Here is a 22,075-nt window from a genome sequence, read left to right as displayed (position 1 = left end):
ACCATCCCTATTGTGAAGCATGGTGGTGACAGCATCATGTTATGGGGATGTTTCTCATCAGCAGGGACTGGGGCACTTGTCAGGATAGAAGGGAAAATGAATGGAGCAAAGTCCTTGAGGTAAACCTGCTGCCCTCTGCAAGAAAGCGGAACGGAACTGAGACGGAAGTTCACTTATCAGCATGAGGAGCTGTCTCTGCCTCCGCCACCTCCACCGGCAGGAGCAGAGAAGCAGGAGCTACCTCTGTCTCCACCATCTCCACCAGCAGGAGCAGAGCCGCAGGAGCTGCCTCCACTTGCACCACCTCTAGGAGCAGACTCTGCATCTCATCGGGGTTGCCTGCTGCGCCGCATCGCCCTGAGGTTGCTGATCCACAAAAAAGGGAAACAAAACTGAACCAGGTAACTACAGACCAATAAGCTTGATTTTTATTATATGTAAACTTATGGAAACTATAATAAGATCCAAAATGGAAAATTACCTATATGGTAACAGTATCCTGGGAGACGGTCAGCATGATTTTAGGAAAGGGTGATCGTGCCTAACTAACTTGCTTGATTTTTTTGAGGCTGCAACATCGACAATGGATAATTGCAAAGCATATGACATGATTTATTTAGATTTCCAGAAAGCTTTTGACAAAGTTCCATCTAAAAGATTAATTCTCAAACTGAACATAGTAGGGATTCAAGGAAATGCTTTACATTGATTAGGAAGTGGTTAACATGTAGAAAACAGAATTAGAGGAGAAACCTCAAAATGGAGCAAGGTAACCAGTGGAGTATTTGGTCCTCTGCTATTCCTAATCTACATTGATGACTTTTTAAATTTGCATATGACACAAAAATAGGAGGAGTGGCAAACACTGCTACAGCAGCAAAGGTCATTCAAAATGATCTAGACAAGATTCAGAAGTGGGCAGACACATGGCAAATGACATGTAATAGAGAAGTGTGAGGTACTGCATGCAGGCAATACAAATGTGCATTATAAATATCATGATGGAGATACTGAAATTAAAGAAGGAATCTATGAAAAAGACCTAGGATTTATGTTGACTCAGAAACGTCTTCATCTAGACAATGTGGGGAAGCTATAAAAAAGGCCAACAAGATGCTCGGATATATTGTGAAAAGTGTTGAATTTAAATCAAGGGAAGTAATGTTAAAACTGTACAATGCATTAGTAAGACCTCATCTAGAATATTGTGTTCAGTTGTGGTCACCTCACAACAAAAAGGATATTGCTGCTCTAGAAAGAGTACAAAGAAAAGCGACCAGAATTACTCTGGGTTTAAAAGGTATGGCATATGCAGACAGGCTAAAAGAATTGAATCTATTCAGTCTTGAACAAAGAAGACTATGCAGCGATTTGATTCAAGCATTCAAAATTCTAAAAGGTATTGGCAATGTAACCTAAAGGACTTTTTCGACCTGAAAAAAGAAACAAGGACCAGGGGTCACAAATGGAGATTAGACAAAGGGTCATTTAGAACAGAAAATAGGAGGCACTTTTTTACACAAAGAATTGTGAGCGTCTGGAACCAACTCCCCAGTAATGTTGTTGAAGCTGACACCCTCGGCTCCTTCAAGAAGCTGCTTGAATAGATTTGAGGATCAATAAGCTACTAACAACCAAACAAGAAAGATGGGCCAAATAGCCTCCTTTCATTTGTAAACTTTCTTATGTTCTTATTAACCTGGGTCTACAATATATTCCCTCTGAGCAACATATGTTGTCAACTTCAGATGTTTACTTTCATATACAGGTTTATTAATAAAGTATTGGACAAAGACTGTAGGGGTTTATCAAAAGCCTTGGAATAAAATTACTAGGCATACAGTGTTCACTTCAGTTATTTCCATTTAAATTTAAGCTATAATGAATATGGTAAATATAATAGCCTTATTTAACTGTGCCATGCTTGGACTAAGCCTGACCTCTCTCTGTTTCTGAAAATCTCCTGCGCAGTTAGGTTTGAGACACCTGAAGTCATTTTTTGTCTCTTACATTATTTAATTAGAAATACATATACAATCACCTGTTCTAACATTTTACATGCAGTTAACATAACCATCTGTTACCTTTCAGCAGTGCTAGCATCCTTTACAATGCATACACTATGAAATTGAGCATATTAATTCTATGCAATTTTTAATCTTAATAAGTTGATTGTACTGTTTGTGGCAGGGCAGAAGAGCCTTGATGTTAATTAGTGGGACAGGGCACATACTTTGGATTTAAAAACACACTTAATTATTTTATTGTATTGTTATTATTTGAAACGTATTGTTTTGTGTTTATTTTAAGAACGGGTTATGTTTTGTTATTAGCAGTGTGGATGGAGTTAAAGCCCTCTAAACGCGTGCAGAATGAGGGCAACTGATTGAAAATTGATTAATTTATTGCTAATTCAGAGATGGCCATGTGTATATATGGTTGTTATTTTGTCTGTGTGTGGTGGGTGTGGAAGGAAAGAGAAAGAGATGGGAGAATTTGAAAGAAACTTGAAAGAAAAAAATTAAATAAAATAGAAATGCTACTTGTGCTGGACAGACCAGCACTGTACTTGTTTTGAGTGGAAGGAAATCTTTTTGTGTTGGTTTATTTTGAACATTTAGTGCATTAAACAAGCTACCACTGTTCATAATACAGTTATCACATTTTTGCTATTGCATCTGTGTTCTGAGTCTGTCCAATAATGTCAGGAAGTTTGATTGAACAGTGAAGTAATACAGGGGAAAGTAAAAATTCTTAAAGAACACTGCATTGTCTATTATTACACTGTGTAACAATTTTATTATTTATTTTTTTTTTGTTCCTGGGTAGTAAGTGTTATTTCCTAATTGCTTATGCCTCAAAAGTATAGAAAATGGCTATTATTCCCCACAAACTTTGCTTTTGTGACCAGGACAGGTACATTTCAAAATATCACTATTTCCAATGAGAAAACAGGCGCTTTTGTGTCTTCTCGTTCACATAAAGTCAGAAAAAAACAACATATGAATCCAAATTAACATGTATTTATACTAAAGTAATACAAAAATGACTACAAAAGATTTAGAAGTGAGCAGTTTTTCGAGATTTACGATTATACTGTAAATACAGTATAATCTTTTTTTTGTAGTCATTTTTGTATTACTTTAGTATAAATACATGTTAATTTGGACTCATATGTTGTTTTTTTCTGACTTTATGTGAACGAAAAGATACACATTTGCCCGTTTTCCCATTGGAAATAGTGATATTTTGAAATATCACTGTCCTGGTCACAAAAGCAAAGTTTGTGGGGAATAATAGCCATTTTCTATACTTTTGAGGCATAAGCAATTAGGAAATAACACTTACTACCCAGGAACAAAAATTGTGTTACACCTACAATGTATCAATGGTCGGTATATATATATATATATATATATATATATATATATATATATATATATATATATATATATATATATATATGACCAGCTAATATATATATATATATATACAGTGCCTTGCAAAAGTATTCAGACTCCTGACCAATTCTCTCATATTACTGAATTACAAATGGTACATTGAAATTTTGTTCTGTTCAATATTTTATTTTTAAACACTTCAACTCAAAATCAATTATTGTAAGGCGACAATGGTTTTAGGTTGGGAAATATTTTTACGAAAAATAAAAAACTGAAATATCTTACTTGCATAAGTATTCAACCCCCACACATTAATATTTGGTAGAGCCACCTTTCGCTGCAATAACAGCTTTAAGTCTTTTGGGGTAAGTGTGTACCAGCTTTGCACACAATGTCAGAGGGATTTTGGCCCATTCTTCTTGGCAGATTTGCTCCAGGTTGTTCAGGTTGGTTGGACGACGCTTGTGGACCACAATTTTCAAATAGTGCCACAGATTCTCAATGGGAGTGAGATCAGGACTTTGACTGGCCCACTGTAGGACATTCACCTTTTTATTCTTGAGCCACTCCAGTGTTGCTTTGGCCTTGTGCTTGGGATCATTGTCCTGTTGAAAGGTGAATTTCCTCCCAAATTTCAGTTTTTTATCGGACAGAAGCAGATTCTCTCGCAGTATTTTCCTGTATTTTGCTCCATCCATTCTTCCTTCAATTGTAACAAGATGCCCAGTCCCTGCTGATGAGAAGCATCCCCACAGCATGATGCTGTCACCACCATACTTCACTGTAGGGATGGTGTGTCTTGAGGCATTGGCAGTGTTAGGTTTGCGCCACACATAGCGCTTTGAGTTTTGGCCAAAAAGCTCTATCTTTGTCTCATTTGACCACAAAACCTTTTCCCACATCGCAGCTGGGTCACTCTCATGCTTTCTGGCAAACTCCAGACGTGCTTTCAGATGGTACTTTTTGAGTAAAGGCTTCTTTCTTGCCACCCTCCCATACAGGCCAGTGTTATGCAGAGCTCTTCATATGGCTGACTGGTGCACCATTACTCCACTCCCAGCCACTGAACTCTGTAGCTCCTTCAAAGTGATTGTTGGCCTCTCTGTGGCTTCTCTCTCAAGTCTCCTTCTTGTTTGAGCGCTGAGTTTTGAGGGACGGCCTTTTCTTGGCAGTGCCTGGGTGGTGTGATGCAGCTTTCACTTCCTGATTATTGATCCAACTGTGCTCACTGGGATATCCAAACACTTGGATATTATTTTGTACCCTTCCCTAATCTATGCATTTGTATTACTTTATCTCTAACTTCTGTAGAATGCTCTTTGGTCTTCATTTTCCTTCAGATTCACAGCCTTACCAATGATCCTTCAACAGTGGGGTTTTTATCCATAAAAGGTGACAGCAACTTTAATGGTTCACAGGTGGAGGCCAATGGTAAGGTAATTGTGTCCTCGTTAGGGCAATTTTTTCATCGGTGCAAACTGGGAGCTTCCACAGCACAGGGGTTGAATACTTATGCAAGCAAGATATTTCAGTTTTTTTATTTATCTTAAAAATATTTCCCAACATAAAACCAATGTCACCTTACAATAATTGATTCTGAGTTTCAGTGTTTAAAAATAAAATATCAAACAGAACGAAATTTCAATGTACCATTTGTAATTCAGTAATATGAGAGAATTGGTCAGGGGTCTGAATACTTTTGCAAGGCACTGTGTATATATATATATATATATATAATATATATATATATATATATATATATATATATATAGTATATTATATATAATCTAGTTACATTCTCGTTCTCTATAGATACAATGACTTCAGTCCTAATAAGAGCAAATACAAAACACAGTACGATTTGATATCGGGGCAGTTCAAGAGCAGATAACAGTGTTGGTAGTTACATCAGGGTTAGAAACGATGCAAGTGAAATACAAAATACTACAGATTGGGTTAAGTGTAGGATTAAATACAGTAAAATAGGGAGCAGATACAGTGGCTCTCAAAAGTATTCACCACCCTTTTATTTTATTGTGTTACAACATGGAATCAAAATTGATTTAATTAGGAGGTTTTGCCACTGATCAGCACAAAAAAAAGTCCATAATGTCAAAAATAATTGTTTGCATAAGTATTTACCCCCTTGAGTCAATATTTGGTAGAGGCATCTTTGGCAGCAATTACAGTTATGAGTCAATTTGGATAAGTTTCTACCAGCTTTGCCCATTTGGACACTGCAATGTTTGTCCATTCTTCTTTGCAAAATTGCTCAAGCTCTATCCAGTTGGATGGGGACCTTTGGCGAACAGTAATTTTCAACTCTTTCCACATATTCTCAATTGGATTGCGGTCCAGGCTTTGACTGGGCCACTCCAGGACATTGACCTTTTTGTTTTTAAGCCACTCCAGTGTGGCTTTGGCTGTATGTTTGGGGTCATTGTCTTTCTTCCCCCAAGTCCCAGATCTCTTGAAGACTTCAGCAGGTTTTCCTTCATGATTTCTCTGTATTTTGCTGCATCCATTTTGCCCTCTGTCTTCATGAGCTTTCCAGGCCCTGACGCAGAGAAGCATCCCCATAGCATGATGCTGTCACCACCATGTTTCACAGTAGGGATTGTGTGCTCAGGATGATGTGCGGTGTTCGCCAAATATCGCGCTTAGCGTTGAGGCCAAAAAGCTCTATTTGGGTCTCATCTGACCAGAATCTTCTTCCACTTGGTGTCAGAGTCGCCCACATGCCTTCTGGCAAACTCTAGCCAAGATTTGATGTGAGTTTTTTTCAACAATGGCTTTCTTTTTGCCACTCTCCCATAAAGGCCAGTTTTGTGAAGCACCTGTGCTATTCTTGCCATATGCACAGTTTCTCCCAGCTCAGCTGTGGAAGACTGTAACTCCTTTAAAGTTGCCATAGGCCTCTTGGTGGCCTTCCTGACTAGTGCCTTTCTCGCCCGGATACTCAGTTTTTGAGGACGGCCTGTTCTAGACAGACTCACAGTTGTGCCATTGTCTCTCCATTTCTTAATAATGGACTTTACTGTGCTCTGGGGGATAGTCAGTGCCTTGGAAATGTTCTTATATCCTACCCGATTGGTGCTTTTGAAGAATCTTATTCTGGATTTCCTTTGAATGTCCCTTCACATTTGTAATTAATTTAGAATAATTTGTAGATTTTATTTTTCACTTTGACATTATAGACTACTTTTGTATTGATCAGTGGCAAAAACTCCTAATTAAATCAATTTTGCTTCCATGTTGTAATATAATAAAATGTGGAAAAGTCCAAGGGGGGTGGGGTGGGGTGGGGTGGGGTGGGTGGGGTGAATACTTTTGAGAGTCACTGTAAGTGATGGAAAAAATAAAATGTTTTTGACTGATTCGGATTTTGCTGCTGATGTACTTTCTTTCAGACAGGTTTCTTTAGGTTGTGCTCCACTCTCAGTTGGTGTAAATATGTGAATCCAAACTTATTTAACACTAAAAAAGACCTTCAGTCAAAAAAAAAAAAAAAAACCTCTTTAATTTATTTAGGTTTCTTTCAGTAATTTGTCAGATATTAACCTAATAATAAAACAAGAGGATTTTAATTTTAAACTTATACTAAGGATTAGATTTCACTTTTTTTATATAGAAAAAAATTCAAACACTGATGCAAAGGCTTAGAAAGTCCATACCAAACTCTTCTAACACAAACATTCAATTTTTTGCTCAAACTATCTTAGTATGTGGCTGTTTGTTTCCTGGCATTTTCAACGAAAAACAATTTTGACTAACAAATGAGCAAACAAGGAACAACACTGTCTTCAGTGTTACAGTTCACATTTTCTGTTTCCTTCCATGCATAAGTATTTGAATCTCTTTTGTTGTGCTTCACATAAACCGTTCACCAAACTTCATACAGTATTTTAATGTATTTCACATTGTGGTCCTTGTGAATTTACAGCACAGAAAATGTCATTTGCTACATCCAGACTGCCAATTCTGTCAAACTGCGGGACATTGATTAAAAAAGGGACCTTATGCCAGTGTTACCCATTTATAGACAAGAGTTATTTCTCATGAAGAACTGTAAAAAACTGAAACCTGTTAAGACAAATATGAAGAAAACTATTACAAATTACTATCAGAAATTGAAATTGACAGTGGGTCTCCCCAGTGACTCCTCTAGTAAAAGTGCAGCAGTGAAGGATGTTGAGAGCTCAGCAGTTCTGGTTGCATTGAATTTTCTCGGCTTGGGGTCCACAGGAAGGCTTGGCAGGAATTGTCACCTGTTGACCTTCACTCCTCTTGCTCTTTAAGTGGGTTGCAGCAGTAAGGTGACATTAGAATTGAGTTTTTAATCTGGGTAGAAAAACAGTCGTAAAATTTAATTTTACAAGAGATGAAAATCCAACTAAGGGCAACTTGCAGCATGCTGGGCAGTTTGAAATCAATGACAAAATTGTTATCAAAATCAGTATTTGCTTCGGCTATGTGAAAAGACCTGTACATCCACCATAAAACTCCCTTTTCACCAACATAGTTTTAAAATGAATAATGTATTTTTGATTGTAGTAAATGCAGACATATTTTTCCAAGCTGGCAGCAGACAATGAGGATCATTGTGGATGCTGTAGAAAACAGGATGTTGTCGAAGTGTGTGTGGGTAACAACAACGAACCAGATACGAACTGACTCAAGCCTTCTCGCGCGCATTCTTTCTCAGCAAGGGGATGTTGTGAAATGGAGTTCAAAATGCCCAGTCAAAAAAAACAAAAAAAAAAACAACCCACTAATATTTTATCAAATTTTTTTGCGATAGACGCTAGTTGATAAATCAACTAAGTAGCCCAGAGTAATTAAACAATTCAGCCCTATATATATATATATATATATATCTTACGTGTTTGTAAATACTGCAAATTCATAGCCTCCTTCATTTCTATAAGTTTTGTACTAAACCACTTTTTCTTGAACAACTACCATAATATCACCACAAGTTTACGAACTTCATAAATTACTGCTCTTTATACAGGAGAGATACAAGATAAGGAGTCTGTGTCATGTATATGCCTACCAACGCGTGGCCGCCATTCTTGGAGGGGAAAACAAAGGCAGGCTGTACAGTTTATATAGAGCTACGCGTACTTTCAGACTTGGAAAAACTATTTTTTTTGCAACAGAAATGGCATATGATTAAATTGAAAGTCTTGATGCTTCAACTAAAAAGAGATATGAGGCCAAATTGTGCTTGGTTGGGAATCTTGTGATTAAAAAATGCCCGTTCAAGATGCCAGAAACTGTGTGAAGTGATGATCCTGAGGGTTGGCCAGACCATCAGTGGTTGCAGCATCGTGCACTATCTAGCTGAGAGCACAGGTAAGAATGCTGAAAACTTTATATTTTCATTACAGTATTAAATAATTAATCAATTATCAGTGAATAAGTGCTAGTGGTGTATTAGAGTTCTCTGTGAAATGCAGGGGTGAAAGTGCTGTCCAGGTTTATGCTGGCTTTTGCAACAGCTCCAGATTGTGCTACTGGCAGTCTATTTAACAAACAGACAACAGTTAACAAAACACTAACACACACAAGACAAAACTCACGGTTCACAATATGGCAACACAGACTCCTTGTAGGTTAAAATACTAACCATTTACCAAAGGAACAGATCACTTATACTACGCCCCTCGCTCATGACCCCTAGGTTAATGAGCACCTCCGCGCCTCCAATCCTCGGATGCCACGCCACCTCCCATCCGAGTCATTGAACTTGGGTGCCATAGCTCAGCCCCCTTCCTAAATGACCGACTTGCACCTACCCTAATGAATAAATTGTTGTGCCATTTAGATAAGTGTACTCAGTTCCTTTTACATAGTGCCCTCACAGGTCGGGAAGAAGATCTAACACCAAGAATCACTCGGTCTCTGTCATACACGTCTATAGAAGATAGAGGGCAGAAGGGATGTAAATGACGTCACTGCAAGGGTGTGTGTTGAAAGCTATAAAACTGCATTGAATGTATTACTCTGAGCTTAGTTTTGGATCTCGCTGTAGCCAAGAGCACGCAGCTCTCTCCATTTAAAGTTAATCTTTTCTGAGCTATACAAATAAACGAATATTTGACATGAATAGTATTGTTTCTCAGTTTTATTTCTACCTACAGCATGGTCAGTAAACCTATATAACCAGGGATCATTGTGTATCAAGCCCTTACAGTGAAACACAAAGGGCTCAATTTTGATAAATAGAAAAATGATGGATTGAGTTGCATCGTGCTATATCGCATATGTTGTGATTTTAAACAGAGCACAAGCTTATCAATTTGAGATAAATTACTGCACACTTGTTTTTGAGCTTTATTTATATCATTAAAGGGGGTCAAAAAAAGTTACTTCCTTGTAGTGACCCATGGGCAACGTCTCTGATGCAATGCTTAAGCAAAGCTCATACATATATATATATATATATATAATCTATATATATATATAATATATATATATAAGTATCTATATATATAATAAAAAAATGCTTTATTGAAACCTAATGTTCAGCAGTTATAAAAAAGTTTTTTTTCTCTGAATTATCCTGAAGTGAAGTAACTTAAAAAAAGAAATGTCACTGGACATGTTGTTACAAAACATTATCCTAAACATAAAAAACTCTTAAAATGTACAGTATCAGTGTTAAATGCTTAGTGATTATCTCCACACACCAATGATCTATTTTACTGCCTTACCACTCCATCTAATGACACAATACATTAACTGTCTCTTAAACATTTGATCATAATGCTGACAAATTCAGTTCTACAATTAAAAATTCTAAATTGCTATGCAGCTTTGAAATTATGCTAATACATGGGTGGACTTAATATTGAGGTGGCTTTATATTGATGTAAGTTGGATCAAATCAGAACTGTAAAACGTGACCTTAAATGTAAGATTGTGTAATGGAGCTCTTCCTAGTGGCTGATGAGTTAATAATACTGATATCAGCATAATAATACTGACCCCTTGACTACAGAGCCTGCTCTTTAGTTGAATGGTAAGACTTTTAACAGTATGGTTTGGGGTTCAAGTCAAACCCTTGCCTTTCCATTCAATGGGCTAAGATGCCAACAGCTACAGAGACACCCTGTGGGAAAGAATCCTGACCACTGCAGTCGAAAAACGTTATTTCATATCCATGGTCTTCGCAGCTTAGCAATAGCATGTAAATTGATTTGCAAGATGTGATTCTACAATCGCTCCAGATCCTCAGGTAAGGTGTGGTTATGAGCCCAATGTTGAAGTTCCAGGCGGGGGGGGGGGGGGGGGGGGAGGATTTAATGGATCTCCTACTAGTAGCTGATGAGTTAGTAATACTGACATCAGGATAAGACTTGTTTATCTACAAAGCTTGCTGATTAGTTGAATGGTAAATGTTTTGGAAGCACTTTGTGTCCAGCCCCTGTCCTTCCATTCAATTCAATAATCTGAGATTTAAAGTCATTAAAGTACCCTTTTTACTCATGAGTAATGTTTTACAGTCTTCTTTACCATAAGAGATACGAAGAAGCAGAAGTGCAACATTGAAATCTTTGCAAGGAGCACATTCAGATCAAGTGCTTTTACTGCAATGTGTGTTTTTCATTTACTGTTTGGCAAAATGTGCTTTATCAGTATTAATTTACCCTGTATGGATGTAGACAGCTCCATACTGGGTATTTTTATGCATTGAAAAAATATGAATCATGCATGATTTTTAAATTGAATATGTAAAGACATGCATAGCAATTTTGCTGAATAGCTTTGGTGTGCATGTTATCATGCTTCTTAAACTTTGTTTAACTCAGTGTCTCTATCGTCAATTGTGAATATAGGGCTTATCCTGCAACTGAGGATAGGGCAAGGATTGGGACTGACCCTGGGTCTGTGCCTGGAAGCTGATCCTGGATGTGCAGGGCCAAGGAATGGGACTGATCCTGGGTCTGTGCCTGGAAGCTGATCCTAAATGTGCAGGGCTGGATTAACCTATACGCAAAGTACGCTATAGAGCAGGGACCCCAGCAGAATTGGGGCCCACGCTAGGTCAACATTTTTGGGCCATTTTACAAAAATTGCATGTGGGCGGCTAGGGCACACACTCACACAGAGAGAGAGGCGCAAATAAACTTGATTCCAGTTCATTTTTTAAAAATTTTATTACGGCTAGGCATTCCTTCTCGATTACAGCATACTTGATCTGAGTCTCTCACGCAAGCAGCTTCCTGCTAATGTGCAATACCAAATGCTCCAGTGATTGTCATGTGACTATAGTATATGCAGTCTATGGCGGAAGTCAAAATACCACACAGTGTAAACAAGAAAATCTCAAAAAATGTGACTGCAGCAGATCATGTAAAGCAGTACCCAGCAGTTGTACACAGCAATGGAGGTAAGCTCTTCTGTACATCCTGCAATGTTATTATAGATCACTTTCAAAACTTGTCTGCTGACAAGTATTTAGATTCAAGTATTCACTGAAAGAGAAAGGCGGAAATCCAGACTAGTACAGCAACTGATTTATTTGCAAAGAAACAAAAAATGGTGACTTCCATGTCCCAAAAGCCCACTGAAAACCTTGAAGCACAAAACACATTACATTTTGACCTGCCAGAGGCGTTTATTTGCGCAAATATCTGTTTTGAAAAATTAGACAATGAAAAGTTACGTAAATTCTTCAAACTTAGTGTAACAAATGGTAGAACGATTTCTTCATGAGCCCAGCTGAGACCTGAATACTTACCTAAAGTTGCCAAGTATCACAAGCAGGAGTTTATGGAACTGGTAAAACAGTCTGGTTGTTTGGCATTGCAGCACAAGTGTCAGCAACAGATCAGTTTTCTCGAGCAGTTTCAATTCAAAATACTGCATATAGAGTGCTTTGTGATGGTGGTCCACTATGAAAGGCGCAATATAAAATAAATATATTATTATTATTATTATTATTATTATTATTATTATTATTATTATTATTATTATTGCAAGGTTTCAATTTTAACAAGCAGAGCATCATTAAAACACAATATCAAGATCTGTTACTGAAGGTGTCTGACAGAAAGGTCTATTCTTATCGCAGTGGACATCTTGGAATCTAGAGCATTACAGCATTGTTATTAAAGGATAATATTTTGGGGGTACGAATGCACTTTCAAATCAAATCTTTTGTATATATTTCAACAGTTTGTGGTTGGATTGTTTTTACTAAAAGTAACGCTGTAGTTATTTTATTAATTCTTATTTCAATCGAACTATAAGAGTTGTACCAAGCTTGTACAGTATTGTTTATTGAGTGTAATTGATTCATGATTCATTATAATTGAAATGATACAGAGGGGAACAAGAATAAAATAAACAAGTACAACCAAATAGTCACTGATGTTCATAAACTTACAGTTCCTATAGAAAGTCTACACCCCCTTGAACTTTTTTCACATTTTGTTGTGTCAGTGCCTCAGAGTTACATGCATTTAAATGAGGATTTTTTTCCATTTATCAACACACCATACTCCACACTGTTATGGGGAAAAAAAGTTTTTATTGAGAAAAAAAAAAAAAAAAATATATATATATATATATATATATATATATATATATATATATATATATATATATATATATATATATATTAAAAATACAAAACTGAAAGATCACAATTGGATAAGTCTCCACACCTCCTGAGTTAATATTTGGTGGAAGCACCTTTGCCAGCAATTACAGCTATGAGTCTGTTGGGATAGGTCTCTACCAAATTTGCACACCTAGATTTGGCAATATTTTACCATTCTTCTTTACAAAACTGTTCAAGCTCTGTCAAGTTCCTTGGGGAGTGTTGATAGACAGCAATCTTCAAGTCATACCACAAATTTTCGATTGGATTTAGGTCAGGGCTCTGACTGGGCCACTCAAGGACATTTTACTCCAATGTAGCTTTGGCTGTGTGTTTTGGGTCATTGCCATGCTGAAAGGTGAACTTCCATCCCAGTTTCAGCTTTCTTGCAGATAGCAGCAGGTTTTCCTCAAGGACTTATCTGTACTTTGCTCCATTCATTTTCCCTTCTATCCTGACAAGTGCCCCAGTCCCTGCCGATGAGAAACATCTCCATAACATGATGCTGCTACCACCATGCTTCACAATAGGGATGGTTTTCTTTGGGTGATGCGCTGTGTTTGATTTGCGCCAAACATAACACTTTGCATTTAGGCCAGAAAGTTCCATTTTAGTTTTCGTCAGACCACAAAACTTTTTGCCACATGGCTACAGAATCTCCTGAGTGTTTCTTTGCATACTTCAAACAAGATACAAGGTGGGTTTTCTTGAGTAATGGCTTCCTTCTTACCACCCTACCATACAGGCCAGATTTGTGGACTGCTTGGGATATTGTCACATGCACACTTTGACCAGTCTTGGCCATGAAAGCCTGTAGCTCTTGTAAAGTTGCCATTAGTCTCTTGGTAGCCTCTCTGATCAGTCTCCTTCTTGCTCGGTCATCCAGTTTGGAGGGATGGCCTGATCTAGGCAGGGTCTTGGTGGTGCCATATGCCTTCCACTTCTTAATAATCGTCTTGACTGAGCTCCAAGGGATATTTAAGGTCTTTGATTTTTTTTATACCCATCTCCTGATCGGTGCCTTTCAACAACTTTGTCCTGGAGTTCTTTTGAAAGCACCTTGCTGCTCATGGTTGTCTTTGCTTTGAAATGCATTACCCAGCAGAGGGAACCTACTGTAACTGCTGAATTTATCCTGAAGTCATGTGAATCACTACAATTTAACACAGGTGGAGGCCACTTAAATTGATTTTGAAGGTGATTGGTTATACCTGAGCTAATTTAGGGTTGCTATTACAAGGGGGGTGGACACTTATCAAACCAAGCTATTTCAGTTTTTATTTTTAATTAATTTATAAATTACAAACACATTTCTAGAATATTTTTTTCACTTGGATGTTGTTGGGTAGGATGTGTAGATAAATGAAAAAAAAACTATTTTAATGCATTTTAATTCTAGGTTATAAGGCAACAAAAGGTGAAAATTTTGAAAGGGGGTGTAGAATTTCTATAGACAATTTATATGCCAAAGACAAAGACAAAGATATACCATTTCAGGGGAGCAGATTACAAAGAAATGCGACAGGAACATCTAAACATAGACTGGGATAGAATACTAATAAATAATGAAGTTGAAAATAATTGCATTACATTTAAGGATAGAATGTTATAAAATGCATGATACATTTATACCAAAAAAGAGTAAAGGTAAACTTAAGAAAAATAAACCACAATAGTAAATCAATCTAATGAGCTGGGTATTAAAAACAAAAGCAAACTATGTACAAAAAGGACTGGGGGGGTGGGGTGTTGGGTTAGTAGTGGATACAATTCTGAAGTCAACTAGACAGTGCGGAGAAACTATAAAAATGGCAAATAGAATGTTAGGTTATATAGCCAAGACAGTTTCATTCAAAGCAAAGCACAGAGAAGCAGAAGGGAACAGGTAGAAACTAGGGTTTAAATAGCAAGCTAATTGAAGGTAGGAGAGGATCCCATTCCTCCTGCCCCATGAACCATATACAGTAGTCTCCTCATTTAGGAACACCTCCTAACAGAACACTTCACTTAAGGGAACACCCTTGTAGTGAAACACAGGCAGCAATTTGTTCATAACTGATACTGACTCATGTGAGAGTGTATTGAGGGACACTGATTGATTTGTTACATCTTTCCAGAAACGCTGTCATGTCATTGAGTTGTTTTGTATTCCGATTTCCACTAGTTCACCTCATCGCTACAAAATGGCATGTAAACAAATGGCAAAATGCACCCCTGTTTCTCTTGCTACACTAAGTTGGAAATTGTTCGAGCTCTTTAAAAAAACCTGAATCAGACACAAGTCACCAAACAATTTGGTACTGCCTGTTCTGGTGAGTTGCAATTTGTAGCATGTGTAGGGGTGCTGTGTTAATTTAGTTTGACAGTTAGTTTATTAACGTTAAGTTAACCCTAAGTATCAGACATTATTTTTGCCTCTGTGTGATAGAGAGAGAAAGGATCGATGCTGTAAATCTCCCTCCCGATTAGACAGGGCGCTCTGCAAGGGGGAAGGTAAGCTGCCTCCTAGAGCGGCCACCTCGGTGGTAGGTGGAAACCGGAAGGTGACCATATTAGGAGGGGCGCGTAGCTACAAGTACTCAGGGCAATTCCATTGCAGTCAGCTGCGGGGCAGCCCTCTATTAGGGAAACCATGGCAACGCTGTGACTGTGGGGAGGAGTTTGCTGGGTACAAAGGGGAGCAGCTACATCAAAACCTCTGCTTACACTAAAGAATGAAACTAGAAGGCCGGAGCCTGTATTGATTGATTGATTGATTGATTGATTGATTGATTTGTTTGTTTGGATTACGTGTGTTTTGTATTGCAGAGGAGGAGTGAGCCGCGGACCGGCTGAGCACAGAGCACGTCCCTGCACCGCACCGCACCGATCACGTCACCAAGCTTCTCAGCAACAAGAGCACTGCGTGCACGGAGAACGTGGGGACGGACAAAGTCCCATTTTTGTTTACTTTTTATTTTTATTAAGAAGAGCTGCCATGGACCCCCCACTACCATTGCTGGTAAAGGGGTGGGTTATTTTGTGTTGGTATTACTTATTTGTTTTGTTATTATTTTCGTTATTATTAAAACACAGACTGTTTTGGGAGAACGATTGTGTGGACCTCCTTCCTTCACTGCAGGTGACCACACTCTGTTGTTGTGATAGCCCGCAACACACACGTTAGCTAATTTCATAGTCCATAGCGATTTAAGTTTTTTGACCATGTTATTTTGCTTTAGTTTTATTAATATTAATCTATTACTTTATTATTACAGTTAATTAATATACACTTGTCTATTGTTTTACTTTTACTTATTCAGTTAATTTCATATGTTGTGCACGTGCATCATGACAAGTAATACATATGTATTTCTTTATGTTTTGATTCATATCGTGTCTGGTGGCTAACTCTGTCTTAGAACATTTTGGCTATAAGAACACTTCACTTGCTTCCCGAGGGGTGTTCTCTTAGCTGGAGACTACTGTACTGTATTCTGTTTTACCAGTATAAATATTGAAGGGACCATAATCATAATCATTTAGAGCTGTTAATTGAATATTTTATCAAAATACGAGAAGTCACTTTGTAAAGATTCATTGAGTAATTTAAACTAACAGACCCTGAATCTCCCACCTCGGGGTTTCTATAACTCCCCATTTATGGTATTTATTTTTCTACAACCCAAGAGCAAATATATATTGTTGTCCTATGGTGGATGTCACAATTTACATTCCCATCAAAGGAGTTGTCCTTTGTTTCTCTAAAATGATTCAATAAATAAATGCTCTCTTGTGTAATATAGATAGTGTATAGTTTTCTGGTACATAACCTTTGCAGGATAATAAGGTATTCATGTGTAAGATATTAATATGTTTTATCACCAAACTGTAACTGACCTACAGTATTTAGAAAGAATATATTCAAGAGCTTCATTTATATAGGTGGGTGTGACAGAAATTGAATGATTCTTGGTGTTAGATTCCCCCCCCCCCCCCAATCTGTGAGGCAACTACATAAAAGCAACAGAATACCCTGGATTAAATGGCATGACAGTTTATTCCCAGGGTTCCTTTGTGAATGGTTATGTTAAAGGACCAGAAGGAGAACCTGTATTTTGAAACATGAATGATTTATTTGTTTTTGTTTGTCATTAATAATACTGTTTGTAATTATTTGGATGGCTAACGCGATCTGGAGCAGTCGCCAAACGCCAGCATTAAACCCGGATAACAACACTGCACTTTTGTTTAACACTAAAGAACCTTATTCACCACGAGCACTAGACCATGCACTGTGGACTGATGTTTGTGTTTGTGCATGTGTTACATGTGGGTGGACTAAAAACAGGACTGCTATTATTTCGGGGCAAACCCGCGGATTACAAATAAGAAATACATGCCACTGTATTGCTTTACCATTGGTATTATTTACTGTTGTGCCATCAGGCCATTGGATTTAAAAAAAAACATTAAACAACATTGCACCTGGATTATAATTGTCTATGTTTATTGATCACCTGCACCTGCACACTGCTAACCATTTTGCCACAGTGGGTTAATTCTTAGATGTGGATGTGTGTGGGGTTGTGCTGGTAGAGCTGTGTAGTACAGTATATGCAGGGTTTATTTACTGTATAGTGCCTATTTGAAGGGTTTCCTGGTTTTCTTCTGGCTCTATCTAGGAAAGACCACATCACCCAAGTTTGTTATAACATAACCCAATAATACAATTGTAACCTTAATAATCAAATATCTTTATTTCAGGAATTATTTTTAAAACAGATCATTATTTTAAATATACATTTTTAGGTGTGAGAGTGAAGTATTCCTACACCTCAATAGCTATTGCTAATATTACTACAATTACAATGTTTTAGACTTATTTACTAAAATCATTGGATATTATTTCACACATTTTGCTTTACATTGTAGAACACAATTATTTCTGACAGTTTTTATATCAAGAAAAAAAAGAATATTTAATAAAATAATGTTCTAAAACTAATGATTCATCAATTATTATATAAAAGTATTGTGCTTCTTAAAAAACAAAAACAAAAACAGCCAAAAAAAGTACATATGAAAATGTCATTTTTGCATTGATTGTTTAAATTGCTATAAGTAGGGTTTTATGATGAATGTAATCGTTCTAAGTGGTTCTGAGTTTTGTTGCTTAAATAGGCAGTTATTGTTTCTTAACTGCCTGGCACTGAACAGTATCCCTCCCAATTCATGTGACAATGAATCCTTTCAACTCTGCAGGCATTAGAAAAGTATTAGAAAAGCATTGGTTCCGGCATTTGTAAACAAAAAAATAATAACTGTTACTTGTTTCAATTGATTTTCAAAATATTCTGGGTTGCATAAATCCAACAAATTTATACAGAAGGTTGTTTGTGTCTCCCTAAGGAAATGTATAGTCTACAAAACTGACCTGCAGGTCTCTCTCAGTATATATGTATAGAGAGAGCAGGTGGGGTCAGCAGATGCCCCATTGTCACATGACTCGATAGGACTGAGTAAGGCTGTAAGGCAGGAAGCCAGGCATTATTGGAGCAACACCATCTAGAACTGTTCAGAATTATTGCAAATGCCATTCAATACAGTCATTTAGACAATCAATTTAAATGACATTTTCACCTATTTTACTAGTTAAAGGAAACAAATCCCTGACCCTCCCACCTGAGCGAATGGTGCCAGAGATTATCAATGCCTGTTACAACAGTTATCAAATTCTCATGAACATTGACTAATTCCTCAAGGAAATCCCCACCTAGTATCTACAGCTATGGCCAAAAGTTATGCATAACCTAGAATTTTAAGATTGAGACATAATTTGTCTAAAATAATGTGACAAAAAAAAACAATATGTGAATATCATTTAAATATTTTATTTAACATCATGTAATCAAATAAACTACAAAATGATATTGCAAAAGTCTACGAGAAGCCATAACAATAGTACCATATTTTCATCTTATGCAGGATAGCATGGTAAATCTCAAGGTAATGCCCCACATTTCATAACCCCAAGGTGGAGGGAGTGATTACTTTGACTGATGCATTACTATTGACAAAATTTGTAATAATAATACAATTTTGTTTTTTTGTTACAGCATAGCTCTAAAAGTATGTATATGTCTCACTTCACAAATTATTAGCAGTTTACTTTCAATTTAAATTTGGTTAAGAAAAGTTTGTCCATTTATATATATATTAGAACCCGAATAGTAGTAAACCCCTTGGGTGGTTAAAAAAAGTTTAAAAAGTTTTACAAACCTTTAGGAATTATTAAAATATATATATATATATATATATATATATATATATATATATATATATATATATATATAATATATATATATATATACATAAAATCCTACATTTATCATAAGGGTGTATGTAAAAAACAAAAAATTAAAACAAATTGAAAATTCATTCTCCCTTTTGTTAAGCAGTTTTTCACCAATGTTACAGATTGTTCCTGCTACTTTTGCTTTCCAATTTATATTCAGTAAAAGAGGGCTTGGTTTTCCAAAGCTGGCAAATTGCTCACTTCACATATTATCTGTGCAGCTGGCTACTCCCCTTTCTAGTTGTCCATTATGGAAAATACAGAGACCCACAAAAAACCTTCTGTATAAATTTGTTGGATTTGTGCAACCCGGAGTAGTTTCTACAAGAGCTGTTTGAATTCATGTATTTTTATGTATGAGTTTGTACACAAATTGTAAACTGAGGCTAATTACTAATGAGTCTGAACTGAAAAACAATTGAAACAAGTAAGATTTATTATTTGTTTGTTTACAAATGTCGGAACAGATGCTTTTCTAATGCTTAAAAATGATGAGTTTCTAAACAAGGTAGCAACAATGACTACAGCACATTTGCAGCATACATCACTACTCTAGGCTGCTGTTCGCTTTTTTAACAACAGCCTAGAAGAGTTTCATTCATAACAACTTTTATTTTAATAATAAACCATTGACTTATTTAAATATCCTTGTAAAGAGGGCCCGATATTGCATTCCAGGTTCTTCCAATTTCTAATCTAGAAAAAACAACAAACAAACAAACAAACAATTATCCTTAATATTAGGACATAACCTAAACCACTCATGCACTTTAAAAACTTGAAAACAAAACTTGACAGTGTAAAGCAGGTTCTCGCTTTTGCCAATCACCCAGTTAAATATTGTTTTCTTTTTTGCACATGAGTATTCTATAGAATCCTATAGAACATGTCATATATGTAGAACTCTGCTGGTAAATAGCAGGATATTAAAAGACACTTTACAATTAATTAATAAAAAAATAAAAAAAAACTTGATCATTTAATCTAATATTGTAATATAACTGTTTACATTTAATTTACTAATTGTACTAGTACTGTAACAGAAGGGCAGAAACCTATCATGTGAAATACATACACATTCCTTTTGGAACTATACTAATTCTACAATTAAAATGGTTGCTTTTTCTTTGGTCTAAAAGAGAAATTATAAAAAATATAGCATAAAGAGGGCCTATGAAATCTTTGGTATTCAAATGATATGCAAGGGTCAGAAAAATGACAAACCTGTCGCTATTACTTTCTTTACTTCTTTAAATAACTTGTGGTTTCACTCTTGGACTGTGTAGTGTACTAAAATATAAAAGAAAGAAGATACGATGTAAAATAATGTATACTATTGAAAACTGTAGAACAGTCATGCTAGAATTAGGAAGCAGTTCAAAAAAAGATCCACTCACCACAGAGTTCACCCGTTTCAAAAGGGCATCTCGCACCTACACTCAGACAAAAAGAGAAAATTATACAGTGAGCTGTTATTTCAGAACAAAAAGCTAGTAACAGTGGTTAACCACCTAGTCATATACTGGCAATTCCATTTTCAAGGCACCGTGAATAGCAAGAAGATGCCAAAAACTACAGCAGATGGTACTAAAGGGGACCACAAATGTATTTCCATTCCTTTTAGTTGGTATCTCATAGGCATGTCATGAAAAAGTGGTGCTAATGGATTTTACTGTGGTTTCATACAAAGTTTTGATTGGCAGTACAATAAAGTGCAGGAATAGCATGTGTGTTCTCTATCAATAGCTGTTGTTTTTCCTTAGATCATTAGTTACTATGCTTACTTACTATTCCAGCAAACATGCTTCTGAAAATACTCCTCTGAGCTGATGTGAGGGCAGGAAGCATATCAGTGTTACACAGGCTTCAATGCACTATGCTTTACCTACAGGATTCAATGAACACCACTAATATGCTTCCCCAACAGAACATTTTCAGAAGCCATTTTTTCTGAAATAGCAAATAATCATGGCACTAATGATATACTTTAACCAGAAACAACAACAAAAAAGCACACCTAAAATGGAGAATATGTTTTTGTGTGTGTGTGTGTATATACATGTGTGTACACACACACACACACACACACACACACACACGCACATATATATATATATATATATATATATATATATATATATATATATATATATATATATAGTTTCTATCACCAACATTCACTATTTCATCAATGTCTTACATATTTATTTTATTCATGTATCTTTTACACATCTTTATTTACTACTGTTTTGTAATTTGTTTATGTTTTCACTTTTATTTAAGCTATTTACTTTACCTACAACTTATATTTCTCTATCTGCCTTGCTGACTAAACAACAGTTAACATTTTTAAATAGTAGTGTCCAATTAACACTAAAACTGTACGAGGACCGATTAAGGTAAACAAATCCTTGTATCTTGAAGGGGCCATAGTAACACAAATCTCCCCCCAACTTTGTTTTCAAACTGATATCTTACTCAGGATTTCACTGATCAAATTGAAACATTTGAAAATATGAACATTTAAATACTGCTCATACACACCTTTTTCTCTGTAAAGCACCCAGTTATCAAAATAAGAAGGCCCTTTAAATAATAATAATACAAATATATTAGTATAGTTGTTAGTTTAGTATTGGCTTAACAGGTAGTTACACTTTCATTGATTTTGAAAATGTAAAACAGAATCAACATATTAAATAATTTGTGCATACCTGGAATGAG

General features: G+C 36.3%; 1 protein-coding gene across 2 annotated transcripts in view; it reads right to left on the bottom strand.

The window, feature by feature from the left end:
- Positions 1 to 19,397: 19,397 nt before the first annotated feature.
- The window catches only part of LOC121316596 (adhesion G-protein coupled receptor F3-like), a 4,684-nt gene continuing 2,006 nt past the window's right edge, over positions 19,398 to 22,075 (bottom strand). The window contains exons 1-5 of one of the 2 annotated variants that reach the window (XM_041251642.1): positions 22,066 to 22,075; positions 21,896 to 21,937; positions 20,749 to 20,784; positions 20,576 to 20,641; positions 19,976 to 20,047 (exon numbers count right to left, since the gene is read on the bottom strand). The exon at positions 22,066 to 22,075 is cut by the window's right edge and continues 2,006 nt beyond it. In XM_041251642.1, the coding sequence (XP_041107576.1) occupies positions 20,594 to 20,641; positions 20,749 to 20,784; positions 21,896 to 21,937; positions 22,066 to 22,075 (136 nt within the window). In that variant the 3' untranslated portion in view covers positions 19,976 to 20,047; positions 20,576 to 20,593. Of the gene's footprint in view, positions 20,048 to 20,575; positions 20,642 to 20,748; positions 20,785 to 21,895; positions 21,938 to 22,065 lie in introns of both variants that reach the window. The other variant, XM_041251641.1, reaches the window with a different exon arrangement.

Source organism: Polyodon spathula, chromosome 6 (assembly GCF_017654505.1).
Source record: "Polyodon spathula isolate WHYD16114869_AA chromosome 6, ASM1765450v1, whole genome shotgun sequence".
NCBI lineage: Eukaryota > Metazoa > Chordata > Actinopteri > Acipenseriformes > Polyodontidae > Polyodon > Polyodon spathula.
Note: the sequence above shows the minus strand (reverse complement) of the source record. Positions and strands in the feature narration are given on the sequence as shown.